This window comes from Tribolium castaneum, chromosome 6 (assembly GCF_031307605.1).
Source record: "Tribolium castaneum strain GA2 chromosome 6, icTriCast1.1, whole genome shotgun sequence".
NCBI lineage: Eukaryota > Metazoa > Arthropoda > Insecta > Coleoptera > Tenebrionidae > Tribolium > Tribolium castaneum.
In genome coordinates, this window is record NC_087399.1 from 7,322,032 (window position 1) to 7,345,548 (window position 23,517).

General features: G+C 37.8%; 4 protein-coding genes across 5 annotated transcripts; 2 read left to right on the forward strand and 2 right to left on the reverse strand.

The window, feature by feature from the left end:
* Positions 1-51: 51 nt before the first annotated feature.
* Positions 52-967, reverse strand: vito (viriato). Its single transcript, XM_961654.4, has 2 exons — positions 695-967; positions 52-629 (listed from the first exon to the last, which is right to left on the reverse strand). Exons 1-2 carry the CDS (start codon positions 787-789, stop codon positions 92-94), a joined length of 633 nt encoding a protein of 210 aa, XP_966747.1. The 5' UTR covers positions 790-967; the 3' UTR covers positions 52-91.
* A 129-nt stretch (positions 968-1,096) lies between these two features.
* On the forward strand, positions 1,097-14,370 carry Hel89B (Helicase 89B). Of its 2 annotated transcripts, none has more exons than XM_961566.4 (9): positions 1,097-1,260; positions 1,379-1,438; positions 1,491-1,723; positions 2,366-2,670; positions 2,725-2,920; positions 4,270-8,272; positions 10,588-11,019; positions 11,075-11,328; positions 14,181-14,370. In XM_961566.4, the coding sequence occupies exons 2-8, from the start codon at positions 1,425-1,427 to the stop codon at positions 11,322-11,324; spliced, it is 5,433 nt and encodes a 1,810-aa protein (XP_966659.2). In that variant the 5' UTR covers positions 1,097-1,260; positions 1,379-1,424; the 3' UTR covers positions 11,325-11,328; positions 14,181-14,370. The 2 variants fall into 2 exon arrangements, with proteins under 2 accessions (XP_966659.2, XP_015838164.2); XM_015982678.2 differs by lacking the exon at positions 14,181-14,370 and adding an exon at positions 13,969-14,174.
* LOC654887 (tRNA (guanine(26)-N(2))-dimethyltransferase) lies at positions 14,356-19,158 on the reverse strand. The gene is made up of 9 exons (XM_064357469.1): positions 18,962-19,158; positions 18,651-18,917; positions 18,377-18,602; positions 18,182-18,330; positions 17,965-18,121; positions 17,401-17,918; positions 17,286-17,352; positions 15,613-16,105; positions 14,356-15,494 (listed from the first exon to the last, which is right to left on the reverse strand). Exons 1-9 carry the CDS (start codon positions 19,078-19,080, stop codon positions 14,932-14,934), a joined length of 2,559 nt encoding a protein of 852 aa, XP_064213539.1. The 5' UTR covers positions 19,081-19,158; the 3' UTR covers positions 14,356-14,931.
* LOC103313932 (uncharacterized protein) lies at positions 16,140-17,285 on the forward strand. The gene is made up of 2 exons (XM_008198471.3): positions 16,140-16,798; positions 16,848-17,285. The coding sequence occupies exons 1-2, from the start codon at positions 16,378-16,380 to the stop codon at positions 17,153-17,155; spliced, it is 729 nt and encodes a 242-aa protein (XP_008196693.2). The 5' UTR covers positions 16,140-16,377; the 3' UTR covers positions 17,156-17,285.
* Positions 19,159-23,517: the final 4,359 nt, after the last annotated feature.

Consider the following 23,517-nt stretch of genomic DNA (forward strand, 5'->3'; position numbering starts at 1 on the left):
GTGTGTTAGTATCCACTGGTGTGAAATTAGCCACAATGACATAACCTCAAGTAATAAAAATCCTTTATTTCTTTAATACAAAAATAACAATTCAGTGCCGTTTCCTCTTCTTCTCTTTCAATTTCATCTTCTGCTTGTTCTCCCGCCTCGCCTTCTTCCTCTGCTTCTGCCCCTCGATTTTCGTCTTCATCTGGAAAACCTTGCTCTTCTGCACTTTCTTGGTGGCCTCCTTTTTGAGTAATCGCTTCACGTCGCGTTCTGAATCAAACTTCCGATTCACTTTACTGTCCTTCTTCTTCAATTCCATCCCAGGCACTTCACTGACTTCACTTTCTTCCTGTTCAACATCTTCACAAATCGGCTGATTGGCCCCAATCCAGTTACTCTCTTTGGCGATCACGTCGGTCGATAACTCCTCAATTCTGACAGTGGCATCATCGTCCTCATACTCCTCTTTGAGAAGGGTCTCCAATTCAGGGATTGGCCGATGGGAGACAACCAATTTTTTGTAAGACTCCTTCGCCTCTGACTTGAGACGCTTCCGCTCCTCCTTCAAGTCGCGCTCGAGCTTCTCGCGGGCTTCTTTCTTGCGCTGGAGCTTGCGTTTGTGGAAACCGGTGAGAAAATCCCTGTGAGGTTATGTAGTGACATGTGCTCAATTCATTACACGTAAAAACGGCGAAATTCAACGAACCTACGCTTCTTTTCGTCGAACACCAGGTGTATTTTGTTTGTGCGATTTTTGGGATTTTTTTGGCGATTTTTTTTAACTGATGAACCCGCAGCCATTTTGACAATTTGTGTTTTCTTTTTTCCAGTACTCGAAGTAAATAAGTCAAGGCGAAAGCCGTGCTCATACTGCGGTTCAACCGCGATTTAAAAATCACTCTTTCATTTGGCTGAAAAATGGTAAATTTGTTCACAAATGCGAGAATGTAGGCAGTTAGTGGTTGCTAAAATTTTGGTTTTTGAGGGAGTTTTGAGTCATGTTATGAAATTGGGAGTTTCGTTGATTAATCATCCCTTTCACGCCTTTGGTGAATTTTTCGACCAATCACAGCCATATCGTGGCATAAAGTCGGCGCTCATCTCATCATGGCTGTCAGTATAAATTTGATCGTAGAATCATGAACTTCCCTTCATTTAAATCGTCATATAACCCGAATTTTTCGCCAATCTTTGCACCAAAGCGCCGAAAAGTGATGATGAAACGCTACAAAATGTCCCTGTCGATCAAGTGACACCGTCTCCGGCCCTAAAGTAAGTGCCCTTGCCCCAAAACCCCCAAAAACCCCGATTTTCCCCAACGCTCCGATCTCCATATTAGCCCGAAAATCGGGCACTTGACCTCGCTCATCCTCAAATTTCGCACTTCCAGATCAATTCGGAGCCTTTCCATATGTTCGCGTTAACCCCAATTAATCATGACGTCGAGCAGGTGAGAGTTCTGTCAAAAATCTCGGACAATTTCGAAAAAAATCATTTATCAGGTTGGACAGACTGTTTGTACTTTTGGAGACGGGCAGTTCGGCGGTGACTCGAACCGCCGCGGCCAAACAACTGGGGGAAGTACAAAAATTGCACCCCCATGAATTGACCACGTTACTGACCCGAACCGCGACCTATCTCAGGTCCACCAACTGGGAGACGAGAATTGCGGCCGCGGAAGCGGTCAGGGCAATCGTCAGCAATGTGCCCCCGTGGGAACCCCGGCCCGGCCCTGGTAAGTTGTGACGTCACATCGATCGATCGGAAATTTGGTTACACAGTTGGACTTAATTACAACTGTCAAAAGTGACTTATTGAGGAAATTGCTAGACTGTGACGTTTCGTAATTCGCCCCGAGCGGAGAGAAATTGACCGTTTTTAGTTCCAGTTTTATAACTTTATTGATAACTGAACAAAAAATGCTTGTTTGAACGCGTAATTATCGGTAGTTTAATGCGTGTTTAAAATAAATTTGTAATTACAATTGGCCGTGAAAAATGGTCGATTGTTGTCGACACTCCCTGCGGTGTTGGACAATTATTTATGGGCGAGGGGTGGCAGCTGTAAGTACAGTGGTGTCCGGTTATATCGAACTCAGTAAATGCATAAAAATAAGTTTATGTTCGATAATTTAAAAAAAAAATTTGCTGTAATTTTTACTGAAACAAGCCGAAATAAATAAAAAATATATGAGCTTATGGGAAGATTGAAACGCGATATTTATGTGTGTGGGCGGCTGTAGCCGCGTGTTCAAATGTTTGAATTAAATGGCGGCGATAAGATTAGTGTGAATGCATGAAGTAGGCCAAGGAAATTGTAAAATTTCTTATCGCGAATAAATATTTAAAAATTAAAAGCAGGGTGTTTGTTTTGGCAGAGGACGAGCCTCAAACGCCTCCTTTGTCAACGGTGGGCCGCTTACGTTTCCACCAATTTGACATGGACAAAGTCCTCAAAAACAGCACCCACTTGATGGCATCGGAGGGCAAAGAGTTCGACCTCGAGGAGGATTCATCGACTGATATTCGTGAAAAAATGGCCAAACAAAGGCAAATTCTAAATGCCAGGTTGGGTCTAGAGGTGGCTGGACGTTTCGGAATCGATACATCCAACTTATTCAGTAATGAGGATTTGATTGTTTCGATGCCGGATAATTGTGAAAAAAATAACGAAATTTCGAGAGTATGTTACACGTTAGTTTGGTTTTCTTTATGCTGTGGTTTGTATCATTTGTAGAAACCTCTTCGCGATTTGATTTCTAGCGTTAGCGAAGGATTGAGTTCGCGTGAAATGAATCGCGCGAAAAGGAAAGCGAGACAAGCGGTGTATAAACAAAGATCGCGCGATCCGGAAGAAACGACAAGCAATGGAGACGAACCTGAGAAAAAACGAATTAAGATCGAAGTCAAAGACGAAAGTAACAGCAGCATGGGTAAGTTTTTTCCATTCTTATTTTTTATTGTATTGTTTTATATATTAAAATTGTGTTACAAAATGCAACTTTAGTGCACTGTTTTTTGGTAATTTTTATGTGCTACCGTCTTTATTTGAGGAAGTTTCCAATTTTACAAAATGTTACTATTTATAGGAAACACTTTATAGCACTGTTTTTGGTAATTTTTATTTGAGGATGTTTACAATTTTGCAAAATATTTTTATTTATATGAAATTAAATGCAAAAGAAAAATATTTCAATAACTTTAAAAATAAACGCATAATCTGTTCACATGGTAGAGGCGTTTTGTTTAGATCTTTGGATAATTTTATTGATTTAATAAAAGAAATAAATATGGGAAGAAATTGTCATTTGTGATGATTCAAGTAATTTGTCTAAAGTAGATATTGCAGTAATCCATTTAAATAATCACATAAAAGATTTTCGCTATGCATGGGAATGTTTTTACAATTTTTTTTATAAATAATAAATATTAATTAAAAAATTATTTATAGATAAAATTTAAAATATTGAAATAGTATTAATTATTGTAAAATATATTTTTGCAGTGTCATCAAACGTTGCTTAAATGATGTTTTGTGCAAAAGATAGTATGCAAAAACATTGATGCTAGTCCCAAAATGACATTTATTTGAATTTTTATTTTCTATTTAATTAGTTATTGTTTGATAACATTTAAACCTACTTTGTTTTAGAACGACAGTATTAAATAAATTATTAATAATTATTTTAAGGAACCATTTTTCATTTTTTCTTAATATTTTATCTCTTTATATTTTAGCAGATTAATAATTATGGTGTTGTATACACTTTGGAACAAGGCAATATTTATAATTATAACATATGAAGCCGTCATTGCAAGGAGTGGTCACAATAATCTGGTTTGTAGAAAATACGTGCCTGGAATAGCTGAATAGCAAGTCAAAAGTGAAATGAGAGAAAACCTCCAAAAACAAAAACACTTGCATAAACAAAAGAAAGCTTTTGATTTTAGTTTCAATAAATAAATCGAGGTGGCTTATGAATCTATTTATCTTACATAAATATCATATTACGATTTACTTGTTTTTAAAAGTTTTAAACTTTTTGCTTATAGCCTAGCTTATAGCCCGACAAACATTCATAAAAGATTTAGTAGTGCAATAGATAAATAAAAAACGACAAGTACAGTTAGTTTTACAGTTATGGAGAATATTAATGGTATTAATTCCAAAAAAATTAAAACTTCTTCAAGCATTTTGCAAAACGGAAAACACTTGCTAGAAAATAACTGACTGTCGATTAACGTAAAAGTTACTAAACAGTTCAAATGATTTTTTCTCCAGATGTGCCGGAAATTGACCTCGACTCTGGCGACTGGCCCCTCGAATGGTTCTGTGATTCCCTCAGCCAGGATCTATTCAGTTCGAGTTGGGAAACTCGTCACGGTGCCGCTACAGCCCTTCGTGAAATAATCACCGTCCATGGGCGCGGCGCCGGCAAGAGTACCAACCTAACCGCTCAACAAATGCAAGAATGTCACCAAATTTGGCTCGAGGACATGGCAATTCGCTTACTATGCGTACTAGCCCTTGACCGTTTTGGTGATTTTGTTTCGGATGCTGTGGTAGCACCAGTTCGTGAAACATGTGCACAGAGTCTTTGTGCCGTTTTGAAACTAATGGAAGAGAGTGGTTGTAAAGGTGCTTTGAAAATCTTACTCCAATTGTTGGGCCATCAAGAGTGGGAAGCTAGACATGGGGGTCTTTTAGGACTCAAGTATTTACTAGCTGTTCGCGAGGATATGGTCAATACGTTACTACCGGAAGCTTTTCCGTTTATACTTCAAGGATTGTCCGATCATGTTGATGATGTCGCTGCTGTTGCCGCCTCGGCTTTGATTCCGGTTACGGCAAAGTTGGTACGATTGGTTCCCGAGGCGGTTCCGATCGTTGTGACGAAATTGTGGGATTTGTTAGCCGAACAGGACGAACTTGCAGCGGCGTGTAATAGTTTTATGGGTCTTTTGGCCGCCATTTTGAACCTACCAGAAGCCCAACAGTTGCTACCACCACAACCATTGAATGAGGTTGTGCCGCGGTTGTGGCCTTTTTTGAGTCATAGTGCCTCGTCTGTGCGTAAAGCGACGCTACAAACGTTGGGCACTTTGACTGAGAGACCCATCGATGGGTCCCCCATAACATGGGAGGCTCAGTTGTTACAAGACGCCATGAGGCACGTGTACCAACGTGTCTTGGTGGAACCACAGAGTGATGTTAGGGATGTTGCTGAACATGTTTGGAAACAACTAGTCGAGAACTCCGGTTTGGTTGAACTGTTACATGCCGCATGTCCTTTTATAACCTATTGGTTGTTTCTGAGTATGCAGTCGACGAAAGTCGCGTTTGATCCGAATTTTCTAATACATGCGAAAAGCCATCGGAAGAAAACCAGCGATGGTTTGCATAATAATTTCGACCACGTCGTGGTCATGCCTAAGTGTTTTATTGGTGGGACTGAAACCACGCCATTGGCCACTCGTGAAAGTAACGCAGTCCAAGTCAGATGCATGACAGCCCGAATGTTGGGACTTTTATCTTGTTACATCATTAAACCGGCCCCTGGAATCGACTACAGTGGCAACATTGAAAAACCGATCGAATGTTACGAGAAAGTCCTTCTCGTTCATTTAAATTCCAAGTCGGCGTTGCAACGTACAATGGCCGGTTTGGTTATAGCCGAATGGGCCGAACGTGACCGTGAAACCCCGACTTGTCCCGAAGGTTTGAAAAAACGCCTCCACGACTGTCTCAACGAACGTGTCTATTTCGACGAAATCGCCCTCAGTTTCACCCGCCTGACGCAAGAAACGCGTGACTTTATGGCAACTTTAAAGCACTACAAAGTCCCAATTAACACCACCGAAAACGATAGTGTATTCACCTTGGAACGCATCCAGGAACTAACCGGCCCGACAACTCAGGAGATTCTAGTCAAAATCAAGCTCAAAACAAAAGTGCAGGAAAGTCTAGAAGAGCGAAGACGCAGCATTCAGAACAGTGTGGTGCAAACGAGCAACGATCAGTTGACTTTGAGCGTCCGCACGTTGGCAGCACTGGCCGGCGCCACCGTCATGTTCAAAGCCCTCCCGGAGAAACTCACACCTGTGGCGAAGCCACTCATGGAATCGGTCAAGCGTGAAAGTGATGAAAACCTCCAAAAAACCACCGCCAAACATTTGGCCCATCTCCTGGACCAGTGTCGGTGCCGTTCGCCGTGTCCCAACGACAAGATACTGGTGAATTTGTGTACGTTTCTAAGGTGCGACCCCGAATTTACTCCAGTTATCCACAAGCAACAAGCCAATAACAGTGCCGAGTTGGGTTGGACCAAACCGGGGAACTACAACGGGATTGTAACCTTGAACAACCAACAAAAGGACGCGGAACGGGCGGCGTTCCGGCGCTCGAATTCGACGGGACGCGGCCCCGGGCGCCCCCCCGCCACTGACATCCCCCTGGATGAGTTATTCAAGGAGGAGGATGAAAACCAGAAGATCAATCGGGTGCAAAGACGCGGCGCTACGTTGGCTTTAGTGGCGGTCACGTCCTACTTTGGGGAGGAATTACCCGAGAAAATCCCCAAGTTGTGGGAACTAATGGTGGGGCAGTTGTGCGAGACCATTGACCCGCAAAATTTCGATGCCAAAAGTTGGTACGAGAAGGACGACGAGTCGGAGCGACTTGTGTGGGCTTTGCAAGTCCTCGAAGTCACTTCATCAAGTCTCCATGCCAGTCTAAGGCCACTCCTTATGGAGAAAACCTTGAAACGGTTGTGCGTCCTACTGTCGCATCCGTACCGAGCTGTGCGCCATCTGGCGTCACGGTGCCTTGCCGTGTTTGCCAAATTGGACTCTGTTCGTGTTATGGAGGTGATAGTGGAGACGGTTTTGCCCAAACTGGGGGCTATCGATTGTGATATAGACCGGCAAGGGGCCGTTGAGGCCATTGCCTGTATTATTGAAACCCTCCAATTTGATATAATACCATACGTTGTCCTGTTAGTGGTCCCCCTGTTGGGGCGCATGTCCGACCAAAACAAGTGCGTGAGACTGATGGGGACGCATAGTTTCGCCACGTTGGTACAATTGATGCCGCTAGATGGCGGTGTGCCCGAACCACCATCTTTGAAAGGCAGCATTTTGAGTGAGCGGCGTGACCGCGAGAGGGAGTTCCTAAAACAATTGCTTTCGCCAACTACGATCCCCGATTATGTGGTCCCGGTACCAATCGCCGCCGAGTTAAGGAGTTACCAACAGGCTGGTGTCAACTGGTTGGCGTTCCTAAACAAGTACAAGTTGCACGGAATTCTGTGCGACGATATGGGTTTAGGGAAAACAATCCAGAGTATTTGTATGTTGGCAGGGGATCATTACTACCGTGACCAGAAGTATAAAGAAACAAAGTCGGCTGATTGTGCCCCGCTACCGTCACTTGTCATTTGCCCGCCCACTTTGACCGGGCATTGGGTCTACGAAGTTGAGAAGTTTTTATCACACAAGTACCTCAAACCGTTGCAATATAACGGCTCGCCAACGGAACGCGAAAAATTGAGACACAAATTCAAAAAACACAATTTGATCGTAGCCTCGTACGATATAGTCCGCAAGGATATTGCAGTTTTTAGCAACATTAAGTGGAACTATATTATTTTGGACGAGGGTCATGTGATTAAAAACGGCAAGACGCGGACTAGTATGGCGATTAAGAATCTCGTGGCCAACTATCGACTCATCCTGAGCGGTACCCCGATCCAAAATAACGTGTTGGAGTTGTGGAGTCTTTTTGATTTTCTTATGCCGGGTTTCCTGGGCACGGAAAAACAGTTTACGGCGCGGTACTCGCGTCCCATTTTGGCGAGTCGTGACCCCAAGTCGCTGCCGAAGGAGCAGGAGGCGGGGGCGTTGGCTATGGAGGCGCTGCATCGGCAGGTGTTGCCGTTTCTGTTGCGGCGTGTCAAAGAGGATGTTTTGGATGATTTGCCGCCGAAAATTACGCAGGATTATTATTGCGAGTTGAGTCCGCTTCAGGAGAGACTCTATGAGGATTTTTCCAAATCGCAAGCGCATCAAACATTACAGGAATCTATCTCGTCGGGGGCTACGGCCAGTTCGATGCAAGGCAACACTCATATTTTTCAAGCTTTGCGTTATTTGCAAAATGTTTGTAATCATCCGAAGTTGGTACTGAATGCTAGTCATCCGCAGTATGGGAAGATTTTGGCTGATTTGCAGACGCAAGACTCGAAGTTGGACGATATTAGTCATTCGGCAAAGTTGCCCGCTTTGAAGTAAGTTATTATGGCAACAATTAGCTTATTTTTGCTTTTTTTGGTCATAATTAAAAAAATTGTTTTGACGACTCTTGTCAAAAAATGAGCTAGAGTTTAGATATCACTAAACTTGGGCAAAAATGAAGTATTTTTTGATGTGATTTGATAATTTTTTGCAGAAAAGTTTACGTTTCTGGCTAAAAAAATTTTTTAAAACTCTATTAAAATTAAAAAATCATGGTATTTTCACCTAATTTAGTGATTTGTCACTTACAGGTAACAAAATACGGACAGAGTTTTTATTTAAAAATGTGTCTAAACTCCACAAAAAACGCAAAAAGCACACATTTTTATAGGCCACAGAAAATTTTCGGCTTATTATTGGGAAAGCTTGAGAAATAATTACAACACAACTCAAAAACGTGCTAAAACTTAAAATTTTCGTTCGAGCTTATTGAGAAATCTTTCTTCTCAAAAACTCAAAAATTAAGTATATATTTTTGATTTCAAGGATTTTTTGGACTTATTTTTCACAAAAAGTTTATCTAAAACAATGACGTACTAAAACATTGGGACCTAATTTAGTTGTTTTTCAACCTCGTTTTAGAGAAACCACGAAGGTGTTTATGAATTTTCAGCTTGGTTTTGAAGAAATTTTGTGAAATCATGGTGCTTCTAACTAAAAAAAGGTGGAAAATGCTTGAACAAGGCAAAAAAAGGTCATTTTGGACATAATTTAGAAATGTTTTGGCTTATTTTTGACAAAATTTCGCCAAAAAATTAGGTTTCTAGTTAAAATAAATTTCTAAAACTTTAGAAAATACAATTATAGTTATCTTCTACTTGGTTTGTTAGTGATTTTAACGAAATGTCGCGATTAGACTGCTTTTTTTATTCAAAAAAGCTCCCTAGAAAGGCAAACTTTACACATATTCCGCCTGATTTAGTGATCTTTGGGCTTATTTTTTGAAATATTTTGCTCTATTAAACGTACTGAAATTAAAGTATGTCATTTTCAGTTTTATTTTATTAATTTTTGTTCCATTTTTTGGAAATCTTTCCAAGATAAAACGTGCCTTAGCTTTTTAAAAACATTGTACATTTTTCGTTTTGATTGAATTTTTTTTTTCAAAATAATTACGTTTCAATAAAAAAAGGTAAAAATCGTGCCATTTTTAACCTAATTTATTCACTAGATTCAACACCTAGGTTGCGTAAATACTATTTTTAATGAGATTTGATTTTTTTTTTTCTAAAATACTTCGAGAAGGTAATAATAACAAGTAATAATTAATAAAACATTCTAAAACTCGGGAAAAATACAAAAATTATGGCATTTTGAAGTAATTTAGTGATTTGTTGATTAAATAACGAAATCCTACTACAGTTTATAATTAAAAAGTGTGCCTAAATTACTAAGCAAAAAGTTTCAAATTTCAAATTTTTTCAAATGACAAAAATCTTTCTAATTACTAGGAAAGCTTGCTAAATAATTGCATTTTTAACTCGAAAACCTGCTAAAACCAAAAATTTGTGAATTTTCGGTTCGGATTTTCTCTTCAAAAGCTCAAAAATTTTATTATTGACTTTTTGCTAAATCTCTGTGTAAAACAACGTACTAAGACATTGAGGCCTAATTTAGTGATTTTTAGAGAAATGAAGGTTTTTATGAATTTTCTGCTTAGTTTTAAGGAAATTCTGTGAAATAATTGTGCCTCTGACTAAAAACGTGTAAAATGATTGAAGAAGGCAAAAATTATAAGGTCATTTTGGACATAATTTAGAAACTTTTCATCTTACTTTAACAAAATTTCGCAAAACTATTGCGTTTCTAGTTAAAAACTCTAAGAAAAACAATTATTAAAATCTTCTACTAGATTTATTAGTGGTTTTAGCGAATTACCGCGAATAGTTTTTTTTGTTCAAAAACACTCCCTAAAAAGGCAAACTTAACACATTTTCCACCTGATTTACTGGCTTTTGGGTTTGCTTTTTGGAATATTTTGTGCTAAAAAACGTATTAAAACTAATAAAGTTTGTCATATTTAATTTAATTAATCTTCGCTCCAGTTTTGGAAAACTTTTTGAAAATAAACGTGCTTCAGCTCTTCAAAAATATTCTGATTGCGTGATTTTTGTTAAAATTGGCGTGTATGGTTTTGGGTATGATTTATTCGTTAGTGATTTTCTGGACTAGCTTGCGAAAAACATTTGAAATATAAAAAATTATGGTAACATCTAGTTTTGCCAACTTATTTATATTTGTATGGCGCTGATAAGAAAAAAACAACAGTTTATCCAACTTAAAATAACAAATATCTTTTTTTTGTTAGGCAATTGCTGCAGGACTGTGGAATCGGTGTAACCGAACCGCAATCTACCGAACTCGTGGTGAACCAACACCGAGCGCTCGTCTTTTGTCAACTTAAAGCAATGTTGGACATCATTGAGAAAGACCTTTTCAAGAAACATATGCCAGGTGTGACGTATCTCCGTCTCGACGGTTCCATTCCACCCAGTCAACGTCATTCCGTGGTCACTCGATTCAATAACGATCCATCAATTGATGTTCTTTTATTAACAACACAAGTTGGAGGTCTCGGCTTGAATTTAACTGGAGCTGATACGGTGATTTTTGTCGAACACGATTGGAATCCAATGAAAGATCTCCAAGCCATGGATCGAGCACATCGTATTGGTCAGAGGAAAGTTGTGAATGTGTACAGATTGATAACGAGGGCGACTTTGGAGGAGAAAATCATGGGGTGAGTGGTGGAGTGTTTTGTGAGAAAGTTGGGAATTTACGGTTGGTCGGTTTAGTTTGCAGAAGTTTAAGGTCCAGACGGTCAATACGATCATCAGTGGGAATAATAGTAAGTTGGAAACGATGGGAACAGATCAGTTGTTGGACCTGTTCTCGCATAAACCGTCCAATGCCGGAAGTAATGCAGGAGATGGGGGCGGAAGTGGGAGTGTCAAGGCCATTTTAGAGACGTTGCCCGAACTGTGGGATCAGAAGCAATACGATGATGAGTACGACTTGTCGCAGTTTATTTCCAAGTTGAATTGAGGAGGTAAGGCACGATTTTTCCCCTTTGGTTTTTCCATTTGATACAAACCACTGAAAATGACGAATTTTTGGATATTTTCGCCCAAAAAAATCGATTATTAATCGACAATTTTTCCATAATTTGAAGCTTTTTGATAACTTTTATAGCTAAAAACTTGTTAAAACTTTCAAAAATGTGCAAAGGTCTATAACTTAGGAAAGAAAACTATTTTTCAGGACATCATCTACATGTTTCAAGTAAAAGTCGACTGTTGCTAAAACTCAGGGTATTCTGAGTTTTTCTGTTGCAAATTTGCCGGAAAATATTCATAGACAACTTTGCAGTGATTTTTCAAAAATTGGACTTTTTTACAACGAAAAATTGAATAATTCCGAAACAAAAAAAGATAGACCCATAATAGTTTATATAAAGTTACATTATGTTTTTGCGTAGAATCCAACTATGCGAAAATATATAGGGTGTTCCATTAAAAATAATATAACTTTGGTTCACCACCCTGTCTACAATAAAAATATTTTTAATTTGTGGACTTTAAGTCGATCTATCGTATAATAAAAACAGCACAGCAATATTTCAATTACCAAAAAAGTTATAAACCGATTACAATTACCCCTGGGTCACCCTGTATTTCACAAAACACGTGCCTCACTTTACATTTTTGAATCGTACAGAACGATTAATCAATGACTTCGTTTGATTTTCTGAGATATAACAGTCACAGCTCTCTTGGCAATTTTTTTTAATTTGTGATTTCGGGCATTCGACCTTTTTGAGCAAAATAACCTATTCGACCCGGAAGATCACCGGTTTAAACTTTGTTTTTCATCCCTATATAGTATTTTTTTTTCACAAACATCGTCCAAAATTCACTTCAAAAACAAAAGAGTAACGCCATCACATAGTACAGTATAATTTGTAAAAGTTTGAATTTTTTTTAAATATAATTTACGATAAGCTTTTAGATATCCGTAAAAAAGCAAAAATTGTACATTTTTCTTCTAGGTTTAGTGATTTTTGTAAATCTTAAACTTGACGAAATACTTGCAGTGTTGTTGCTTACACACGTAATTTCCGTGACATTACAATGATATTGATTTAAATAATAACTTATAAACATTTAACAATTGTTGTGAACAATTATTATTACCAATATTATCATTATCTCGGCTTCTATAATAGAAAGGCACGATTTTTTTCAACCCTGACTTTTCAAATTCATACAAACCACTGAAAATGACCAGTTTTTGGTAATTTTTGCCTAAAAATTGATTATCAATAGACACACCCTAAGAAATTTCAATTTTCCCATAATTTGAAGCTTTTTTCAGGACACCATCTACATATTTCAAGTAAAAGTCGACTGTTGCTAAAACGACAGAGTATTCTGAGTTTTTCTGTTGCAAATTTTCCGGAAAATATTCATAGACGACTTTGTAGTGATTTTTCAAAAATTAGACTTTTTTATAACGAAAAGTTGAATAATTCCGAAACGAAAAAAGATAGACCCATAATAGTTTATATAAAGTTACATTATTTTTTTGCGTAGAATCTAACTATGCAAAAATATATAGGGTGTTCCATTAAAATAATATAACTTTGGTTCACCACCCTATCTACAATAAAAATATTTTTAATTTGTGGACTTTAAGTCGATCTATCGTATAATAAAAACAGCACAGCAATATTTCAATTACCAAAAAAGTTATAAACCGATTACAATTACCCCTGGGTCACCCTGTATTTCACAAAACACGTGCCTCACTTTACATTTTTGAATCGTACAGAACGATTAATCAATGACTTCGTTTGATTTTCTGAGATATAACAGTCACAGCTCTCTTGGCAATTTTTTTTAATTTGTGATTTCGGGCATTCGACCTTTTTGAGCAAAATAACCTATTCGACCCGGAAGATCACCAGTTTAAACTTTTTTCATCCCTATATAGTATTTTTTTTTCACAAACATCGTCCAAAATTCACTTCAAAAACAAAAGAGTAACGCCATCACAGTATAGTATAATTTATAAAAGTTTGAAATTTTTTTAAATATAGTTTACGATAAACTTGTAGATATCCGTAAAAAGCAAAGATTGTGTATTTTTCTTCCAGGTTTAGAGAATGTTCTAAATCTTAAACTTGACGAAAAACTTGTATTGTTTTTGCTTACACACGTAATTTCCATGACATTACAATGATATTGATTTAAATAATAACTTATAAACAATTAACCATTCTTATAATGGTTTGTATTATCAATATTATCATTATCTAGGCTTCTATAATAGAAATAGGAAGGTGAAGGACCAGTACCATCTTTGTTATAATATAATAAAACTTTGAAAGTTTCAAGCAATAGCATTTACCTTAATCATCACAACAAAGATTAAAAAATAAAAAAAAATCTATCAAGGAATATTTTTACTTACTGTTTAAAATTTTCGCTTTGGGAGCGGTCATAAATCTAAGCAAAAATGTTCTCTGACTATTTTATAAGTAAAATTCGTGCTTCTTTTTTCATTGATTTGCGTTAATCTTTAGATGAATTACTTTGTCACCAAAGATGGGTTTATTATTATTATTATTTTGTTTGTGTGAAGCTGTATTTAGAACGCTCTGTATTAGTATGATTTTTTGTGAATCAAGTTCGTTCCTTGGCGGCCCCTCGTTGACCCTTTGCCCCCAGAATCGGGTCAGTGCTGTGCTAAGGTCAATCCGGCCGATTCAGGTCAGACCGAAATGAGGTCGGCCAGGGATCCGACCCAAAAAGCTACCTGCCAAAAGTAGGGCACATCCTTGACCCAATTTTCCGTCCGATCGATGGCCAACAGGTAGTGTTTATTGTTATTTTATTGCAGGTCTCGAATGTATCGACGTAACAACCAAAGATTTATTTAGGTAGGAGAGTCCGGTGTAGCCATTTCATTTGTTTCCATTTCTTTTAATTTATATCATTCATGTGTGAATTCATGTGTGAATTGCTTAGTTTGTAAAGTAGGAGTTATCTGTACTCGGATTAAATAGCAATAAAAGTTTTTTGAGATAAAACATTTATTTATTGAATATATAGGTTCTACAAGGTATGACTTGTATGGCAGTCAACATGTTTCAGTCATATTTTTCCGGTATGATATGATTGGCTAATCTATGATTAATAGTCACTTAGCACTAACAAGGGGATAACAATCCCGACACAGCCTTTTTCACAGTACCAGCAATCCCCAACTACACTATTATTGCGTCTACAAGCTACAAGCCACTACTATGACAATACTATAATAAATAGGTGTATATGTCTTATTGTATAGCATAATCACATTATAACTTGATAAGCATTTGTGGATACGAACGTAAAGCTCTAGCTACATTTTTCGTTACATTGATTTAAAAATATAATGGTTCTGTGACAGACCCGATGATGGGTTAAGCTCATTTTTCTCAAAATCAGTCTTTTGTAATAAAACAAAAAGTTTGGCAGTTGGAAGTTGTACACGAAAAGCCTTAAAGACTAAGTTAACTACAGATTTTCTGCCCTTGGGTCGCTTAATCATAAAATGAATATCTTAAAACTAGTGGGCGGTTCGTCTCCGATTTATCAAGGAGGTGGGCTTAATAAAGCAGATACGGCCCTGCCTTTTTCGTGCTATGTCTACCCTTATCATGACACACAATATGTACAAACTTCAGGTTGTGCAAAGTGAACAAATCGTTATAGATGGCTTTGACATCGACCGAAGCCTCGCGATCGTTAACGATCGTGCACTCGGCGTCTTTCAAAGCCTTCACGATCCCGGGTATAACCGCCCTCGAGCGTTCAATCACGTGGTCCAAATTCCACGTCTGGAAGATAATCCTCCCCTCCCTGCTTTCGTAAGGATTAATGCGATGTTGGGGGCTGTAGAGACACATGTCTTTGTTCCACCTGCCCTGACAGGTGAACTCGCCTCTCTCGTCGCACAAGCTCTTGTCGTCGCTTCGATCGAAGAAATGTCCATTGAACTTGGACAGTTTAAGTCGGTTTTGAAGCTCGTCGACGAGGCTCCGCAACCGGTTTGGGGGCAGCGTGGGCTCCTTCAACAGTTCCTCTCGGGTTTTGTAGAAATAGGTCCGAATCCGGTCCTGTGCCCTCCTAAACATATAGTCCTCTTTGGTTTTTGCATTGGTGTCAAGGCCTGAGATGAGTCAGATTGAAGTGAGAGTGGAGGGGAGCGAACCAGGGCGCCGGGCGAGAGGCACGTGACCCGGATCGCGCCCTGGTTGGTGGATATGTGAGGGGCGTGGCGGACTTACCTTCGAACCACTCGGGGTGGTCGCACTTGAGACTGAACTTGGCTTTGTCGCCGTCGATCCCCCGGAGCACCTCGGCCAACTTGAAAACTTTGTTTTTCATTTTCTCGGTGAAAAACTCCTGGACTTTTTCCCCGGCGCTCAGATACTCGTCGTTGACTTCGCGGATGGTTTTGTACAAAATTTCCGCATCAGTGGGGGCCTTTTCGCCGTTTTTCACCCAGATGAGGAGCGTTTGCGCGTGCAAGGTCTGAAAATACTCGTCGTTTTCCACCAGAGTGCCGTCCTGCGTCTGGAGGAAAATCTCGTCGGGGGGCAGCTCCAACTTGAATTTTTCCACGGTTTTGCGTTTCAAGTCGTCGAGGGTCTTGGCGGCAATGCCCACACGTGACTTGCGTTCGGAATCGGTGACTTTGAAGCCCTTGGTGGCCATCGCGCCCGGTTTGATGCAACCAACTCTGCGCTCGAGCACCGACTGAGGTTTTCCTGGTTGCAGCTGCACTTAAATGCAGGCAACCTAAAAAATCAAAGCAACTAGGCCAATGTCAGTGTCAATTTCCCTTTTCCGGGGAAAGTGCGCATGTCACTTGACCCAACGCGATTTTCCACATTTCCACAATTAAGACGCAAATTGCCCCCGACGTCGCAATTTCAACACAAACGATGCGAAACGCATGGATAACTCAAATCGACACGTGAATTAAAAAACACAACCCGGAATTTTCCCAAACAGACCGGAGGAAAACAACCGGAGTCCATCACAAAGCAATGTTGGTAACTCTATCCGGAGTCGCGAAATTCCCCAGATTTGAACATGTTTTTGTTGTAACTGCCACTTTCCGAAATTTATTTAAAATGAACGGTTTGAAGCGGGGGGCCCTTATTGTGGTCGAAGGAGTGGACAGATCGGGCAAATCCACACAGTGTAGGAAGCTGGTGGAGTCGCTTAAAGCCCGGAATGTGAACGCGGCGCTCGTAACCTTCCCCGACCGGACCACTAGTACCGGGGGGCTCATTGACAAATACTTGAAGCAGGAGACCCATCTGTGTGACGAGGCAATTCATCTCATGTTTACGGCAAATCGGTGGGAGAAGAAAGCCGAAATGGAGAGGCTCCTCAAACAGGGGGTGACACTGGTCGTTGACCGGTACTCCTACTCAGGGATTGTGTACTCTTCGGTTAAGAAAAGTGAGTCAAGGGGGTGCACTTTGTTGGTTATTGCCCCAGTTTTTTACAGATATGAGCGTCAAGTGGTGTCAAGAGCCCGAAAATGGGCTATTAAAGCCCGATTTGGTCCTTCTTTTAGTTCTAAGTGAGGCGGAAATGGTCAAGCGGCCCAATTACGGTAGTGAGATTTATGAAAATCGGGAGATGCAGGAAAAAGTGGCGCAGGCTTTTCGGGACTTGAGTGAACGGGAAAAATGGGAGGTTGTCTCGGCTGATGGGGGCGTAGAGGACGTGCACAAGGAGTTGCTTGATAAGGTAATAAAAAAGGTCAGCGAGGTCGGCACGCAACCGTTACACACGCTTAACTTTGGTTCCTAATTAATTTTATTTTTATAATTAAGTAAACAAACAACTTTATAGATATAAGGCGGCTATGATTCTTTGACTGTCAAACGGTCAATTACTCCACTGTCATAAAAAGTATTAAATAAGCGATTAGTAATAATTACGTGGACGCCTCTCTTTTCCGTTTCCCTTGATTTCGTTTCCTTTTCTCTAGTTTATTATCCCCAACCCTGCAAAAAGCAACAGTGACTTTCCATTAAATTAAATGAGACAATTACATTGCGGTTGCCCTAGTTCCGGGGCCCCAATTCGGCATGGGATTTTGTTGGAACCTCAAAAAGCCCATTTTCTTTGACTGGGGATTCGCCCCCTCGTGGTGCTCAAACGACACCTCAAACTTCCTTTCCTTCTTTAAAATATTGGTAGCTGGGCTGTTCTCAACCAATCTCTTCTTATTAACAGGATGTTGGCTCTCCCAGGCCCTCATCACGTCCCAAAGCAACTCACTGGGAGCATTTGTTTTGATTGAGGTCTTGTTCATGTGAGTGTACGATACTTGAAAGCCGGCGTTTAAAATCGCCGATCTGATAGCCCCCATCGAGGGTGTCTCAACGTGTAAGGTGCCACTCAATTGTTCAAGCGTGTAATACAAGGGGGCATCGACCAACTCCTCGTTTATTACACTCAGGACACCTTGTATACGTTTAAACGTAGCTAAATTTTCCGGGATTTCGGTTAGTAATTTTGCTAGAAATTCGGGCGAGTGTAAAGGGGCGTTCCACACAGGGCCCCCTACCTGCACAAAAAAATATTAACACTGCTGCCAACACTATCGTTCTTACATGAAACGGGTGGTCACAATGTTCGCAAATGTTGGGGAACCCCCGAGTCGGCAAACCGTATTTCATTTGTTTCGTTTTTTCGTTGGTTTTAATCACACCTAAGGGTTGTAAGACGTAACTCCCACAACCGGTACAGTGATGAACCATTGATAATTTACTACAAATATTAATTGTTTCTTTAATTAATTTTTTCTAAATACTAGAATGTAATAGTGACCTTAAAGTTTGTTTGCATTTTTTCGGGCTTGTGAACACTCGGACAAAAACCCGGACGTAAAAATCGGCCGATAGGGACAACAAGGGGGCTATATAACGTCCATATCGGTTCGCGTGTGCCTCAATACACTGTAACAGAATCCTCAGAGCCTGAAATTAAGTTGTTATAATTACAGAAATTGGCCTGGGGGCTTACCATTTCGTGGCAGGCTTTCATGCGTAATGAAATAGCCCCGTATTTGCTGTAACACGTTTCAGGGGAGTTGCCTGCAAGAACGGCCATGTCAGTGGCTGTGACTAGCAGTAAGCCCCCTTCTTTGATTGTCTGGACCGCTGAGTCGAGAAAAATCGAGGGGCAACCGTAAGGGTCGAGGTCAATAGCATCAAAACGACGCTCTTTACGGTTTTTATACATTAACATGCTGGAAAGTGTAATTAGAAGGGAATTACTGTGAGAAATTGTTTAATACGTAGCGTCGTCATGACTCGCCACAACTAAATCTTCAACACCGTTATCACAAATATTTCGTTCGATGTCTTCCACTGCCTTGATTGAGATATCATTAGCGATGATTTCTTTAACGCCTTTGACCTCTTTGGCGTATCTTATGCTTCTTAAACCAGTGGCAGAGAGGGCCTCTAAAATACTGATCCCGTCGTCGTATTTGTGCCCAGCCTCCCACACGGTTTGAAAATCACCTTTGTAGTCTTTCGCAAAGGTGTTTAGGACCACAATACTGTAAAAAAGTGAACTTTGGGGTTCGTATGTGGCGGACCTAACCTCAAATCACGGTTGAATTCTTGGACCGGGTTGTAAAAAACACTACCCAGGGTTTTAATCTTGGCGAGCCCTTCGGTAATCTCTTGAGTTTCGGGCTTATTTGGCTCGTTTTGTTCCATTATTTATGATTTGATGTGGCGGGAAAAGTGAGGTTAGTAGAGTAGGGATTTTGGGTTGTCAAGGTTGGTTGTATTATTCAATAAAACAACAAAATTAGAGTCCGCGAAATGCCAGATCGTCCACGGTGGTAGGAGTGCGCAGAGACGAAAACTCGTCTCGGACGAGTCCAATCTTTTAATTAGGGGTGTTGGCAGAAAACAGTGGCGTGGCGTGTACTTACATGTGTAGGGAATTCGTCTTAAAGTTTAACATTTCAATATTACCAGTTATAGTAAAGATACCAGTAGAAACATTTTTTGCAATAAACGCGTTTTTACTCTTTACTCATTGTGTATTTTTATTTATTCGACCTCTCTGCTTTGTATTTCTAGGAAATCAACGTGTATTAGCATTAGATATGATTTTTACTATTTCATCTTGCAATTATTGAATAGAGGAAATTTTAACTACTACAAATTATGAATCTCAAACCCTTCTTGATCATAGAATAGTTTTTTGCTACGCCACTGCTCAATATCCTCACTCGATGAAGTACGCATTGGCTCCGCCCATCGTGGTCGTTTACAGAGTTTCCGAGCTCTACCACTAATTTTCGCACTAAAATTTCACATTGCCAGTTTCTGTTTAAATATAAACATGCATTTTTATTTTTCCATTAACTGCATGCGAAACTTTTATAATTTTAGACGTTTATAGACAAATACATTTGTCATAATTAATTTTTCTAGATCAATACTGTTCTATTTTAAATAATTCTGTGTATGAATGTTTCTAAATTTGACGGATTTGGACAGTGAATGTTTCTGGTTATGACCTGTTTTAGACGTGTGATGACGTCACATCCGAGGTTAGGTGTGCGGCGCAGGCGGCGAGGGCGGTTCAGTCGACAGCGAGCAGTGGTACGGGTCAGATCGGGAGCGGGAGCGGGAGGCGAGGCGAAGCGAGGTGAGTCGGTTTATTTAAATTATTGTGTATTGTGCGGTTTCGTTCAATTTATTCAGTTTGTTACTTGCCGTTGTCGCGAACGGACGTGTGTTCAAGCAAATCTAAATTTTCCGGTTTAAATTTTCAATTCGGTGGCTAGTGATCGCGTTTGAGTGACACATTTTAAATACAGTAAATAAAATTATTATCAAACACTCAAATAATTTATTGCCACGTAATTTTGTCTTTAATTTCAATGAATGAAAGTGGCTGCTCAAAATTTAATGCAAATAAACATTTTTTTGGTTTCATTTTTATTATTATTTTTTTTAATGCTACAAACGGTAGCCAACGTGGAAGCGATATGAAGGTAGGTGTATTTTATTGCTGTGTCGTATTTATTTATTTCACAAACCAATAATTTCATAAAACTTAATTTCAATTAAAATCTTTAAATGCGGTGTTGAAAAGTGACATTTTGAGTGACGCATTTTAGATACAGAAACTATAAATAAAATAAAACACTCAAATAATTTATTGCCACGTAATTTTGTCTTTAATTTCAATGAATGAAAGTGGCTGCTCAAAATTTAATGCAAATAAACATTTTTTTGGTTTCATTTTTATTATTTTTTTTTTAATGCTACAAACGGTAGCCAACGAGGAAGCGATATGAAGGTAGGTGTATTTTATTGCTGTGTCGTATTTATTTATTTCACAAACCAATAATTTCATAAAACTTAAATGCAATTAAAATCTTTAAATGCGGTGTTGAAAAGTGACATTTTGAGTGACACATTTTAAATACAGTAACTATAAATAAAATAAAACACTCAAATAATTAATTGCCACGTAATAATTTTGTCTTTAATTTCAATGAATGAAAGTGGCTGCTCAAAATTTAATGCAAATAAACATTTTTTTGGTTTCATTTTTATTATTATTTTTTTTAATGCTACAAACGGTAGCCAACGTGGAAGCGATATGAAGGTAGGTGTATTTTATTGCTGTGTCGTATTTATTTATTTCACAAACCAATAATTTCATAAAACTTAAATGCAATTAAAATCTTTAAATGCGGTGTTGAAAAGTGATATTTTGAGTGACACATTTTAAATACAGTAACTATAAATGAAATAAAACACTCAAATAATTTATTGCCACGTAATTTTGTCTTTAATTTCAATGAATGAAAGTGGCTGCTCAAAATTTAATGCAAATAAACATTTTTTTGGTTTCATTTTTATTATTATTTTTTTTTAATGCTACAAACGGTAGCCAACGTGGAAGCGATATGAAGGTAGGTGTATTTTATTGCTGTGTCGTATTTATTTATTTCACAAACCAATAATTTCATAAAACTTAATTGCAATTAAAATCTTTAAATGCGGTGTTGAAAGTGACATTTTGAGTGACACATTTTAAATACAGTAACTATAAATAAAATAAAACACTCAAATAATTAATTGCCACGTAATAATTTTGTCTTTAATTTCAATGAATGAAAGTGGCTGCTCAAAATTTAATGCAAATAAACATTTTTTTGGTTTCATTTTTATTATTATTTTTTTTAATGCTACAAACGGTAGCCAACGTGGAAGCGATATGAAGGTAGGTGTATTTTATTGCTGTGTCGTATTTATTTATTTCACAAACCAATAATTTCATAAAACTTAAATGCAATTAAAATCTTTAAATGCGGTGTTGAAAAGTGATATTTTGAGTGACACATTTTAAATACAGTAACTATAAATAAAATAAAACACTCAAATAATTTATTGCCACGTAATTTTGTCTTTAATTTCAATGAATGAAAGTGGCTGCTCAAAATTTAATGCAAATAAACATTTTTTTGGTTTCATTTTTATTATTATTTTTTTTAATGCTACAAACGGTAGCCAACGTGGAAGCGATATGAAGGTAGGTGTATTTTATTGCTGTGTCGTATTTATTTATTTCACAAACCAATAATTTCATAAAACTTAATTTCAATTAAAATCTTTAAATGCGGTGTTGAAAGTGACATTTTGAGTGACACATTTTAAATACAGTAACTATAAATAAAATAAAACACTCAAATAATTAATTGCCACGTAATAATTTTGTCTTTAATTTCAATGAATGAAAGTGGCTGCTCAAAATTTAATGCAAATAAACATTTTTTTGGTTTCATTTTTATTATTATTTTTTTTAATGCTACAAACGGTAGCCAACGTGGAAGCGATATGAAGGTAGGTGTATTTTATTGCTGTGTCGTATTTATTTATTTCACAAACCAATAATTTCATAAAACTTAATTTCAATTAAAATCTTTAAATGCGGTGTTGAAAAGTGACATTTTGAGTGACGCATTTTAGATACAGAAACTATAAATAAAATAAAACACTCAAATAATTTATTGCCACGTAATTTTGTCTTTAATTTCAATGAATGAAAGTGGCTGCTCAAAATTTAATGCAAATAAACATTTTTTTGGTTTCATTTTTATTATTTTTTTTTTTAATGCTACAAACGGTAGCCAACGTGGAAGCGATATGAAGGTAGGTGTATTTTATTGCTGTGTCGTATTTATTTATTTCACAAACCAATAATTTCATAAAACTTAATTGCAATTAAAATCTTTAAATGCGGTGTTGAAAGTGACATTTTGAGTGACACATTTTAAATACAGTAACTATAAATAAAATAAAACACTCAAATAATTAATTGCCACGTAATAATTTTGTCTTTAATTTCAATGAATGATAGTGGCTGCTCAAAATTTAATACAAATAAACGTTTTTTTGGTTTCATTTTTATTATTATTTTTTTTTAATGCTACAAACGGTAGCCAACGTGGAAGCGATATGAAGGTAGGTGTATTTTATTGCTGTGTCGTATTTATTTATTTCACAAACCAATAATTTCATAAAACTTAAATGCAATTAAAATCTTTAAATGCGGTGTTGAAAAGTGACATTTTGAGTGACACATTTTAAATACAGTAACTATAAATAAAATAAAACACTCAAATAATTAATTGCCACGTAATAATTTTGTCTTTAATTTCAATGAATGAAAGTGGCTGCTCAAAATTTAATGCAAATAAACATTTTTTTGGTTTCATTTTTATTATTATTTTTTTTAATGCTACAAACGGTAGCCAACGTGGAAGCGATATGAAGGTAGGTGTATTTTATTGCTGTGTCGTATTTATTTATTTCACAAACCAATAATTTCATAAAACTTAAATGCAATTAAAATCTTTAAATGCGGTGTTGAAAAGTGACATTTTGAGTGACACATTTTAGATACAGAAACTATAAATAAAATAAAACACTCAAATAATTTATTGCCACGTAATTTTGTCTTTAATTTCAATGAATGAAAGTGGCTGCTCAAAATTTAATGCAAATAAACATTTTTTTGGTTTCATTTTTATTATTATTTTTTTTAATGCTACAAACGGTAGCCAACGTGGAAGCGATATGAAGGTAGGTGTATTTTATTGCTGTGTCGTATTTATTTATTTC

Excerpts from the sequence above, each read along its gene's own strand:
- LOC103313932 (XM_008198471.3), top strand. The coding sequence starts at position 16,378 with ATGTTGGTAACTCTATCCGGAGTCGCGAAATTCCCCAGATTTGAACAT. Across the intron at positions 16,799-16,847 it reads GTACTCTTCGGTTAAGAAAA|ATATGAGCGTCAAGTGGTGT; the intron begins GTGAGTCAAGGG and ends AGTTTTTTACAG.
- vito (XM_961654.4), bottom strand. The coding sequence starts at position 789 with ATGGCTGCGGGTTCATCAGTTAAAAAAAATCGCCAAAAAAATCCCAAA. Across the intron at positions 630-694 it reads TTCGACGAAAAGAAGCGTAG|GGATTTTCTCACCGGTTTCC; the intron begins GTTCGTTGAATT and ends ATAACCTCACAG.
- Hel89B (XM_961566.4), top strand. Across the intron at positions 2,921-4,269 it reads CGAAAGTAACAGCAGCATGG|ATGTGCCGGAAATTGACCTC; the intron begins GTAAGTTTTTTC and ends TTTTTTCTCCAG. Across the intron at positions 8,273-10,587 it reads GCAAAGTTGCCCGCTTTGAA|GCAATTGCTGCAGGACTGTG; the intron begins GTAAGTTATTAT and ends TTTTTTTGTTAG.
- LOC654887 (XM_064357469.1), bottom strand. The coding sequence starts at position 19,080 with ATGGAACAAAACGAGCCAAATAAGCCCGAAACTCAAGAGATTACCGAA. Across the intron at positions 18,331-18,376 it reads TGAAAGCCTGCCACGAAATG|GCTCTGAGGATTCTGTTACA; the intron begins GTAAGCCCCCAG and ends ACTTAATTTCAG. Across the intron at positions 17,353-17,400 it reads GGAACTAGGGCAACCGCAAT|GGTTGGGGATAATAAACTAG; the intron begins GTAATTGTCTCA and ends TGCTTTTTGCAG.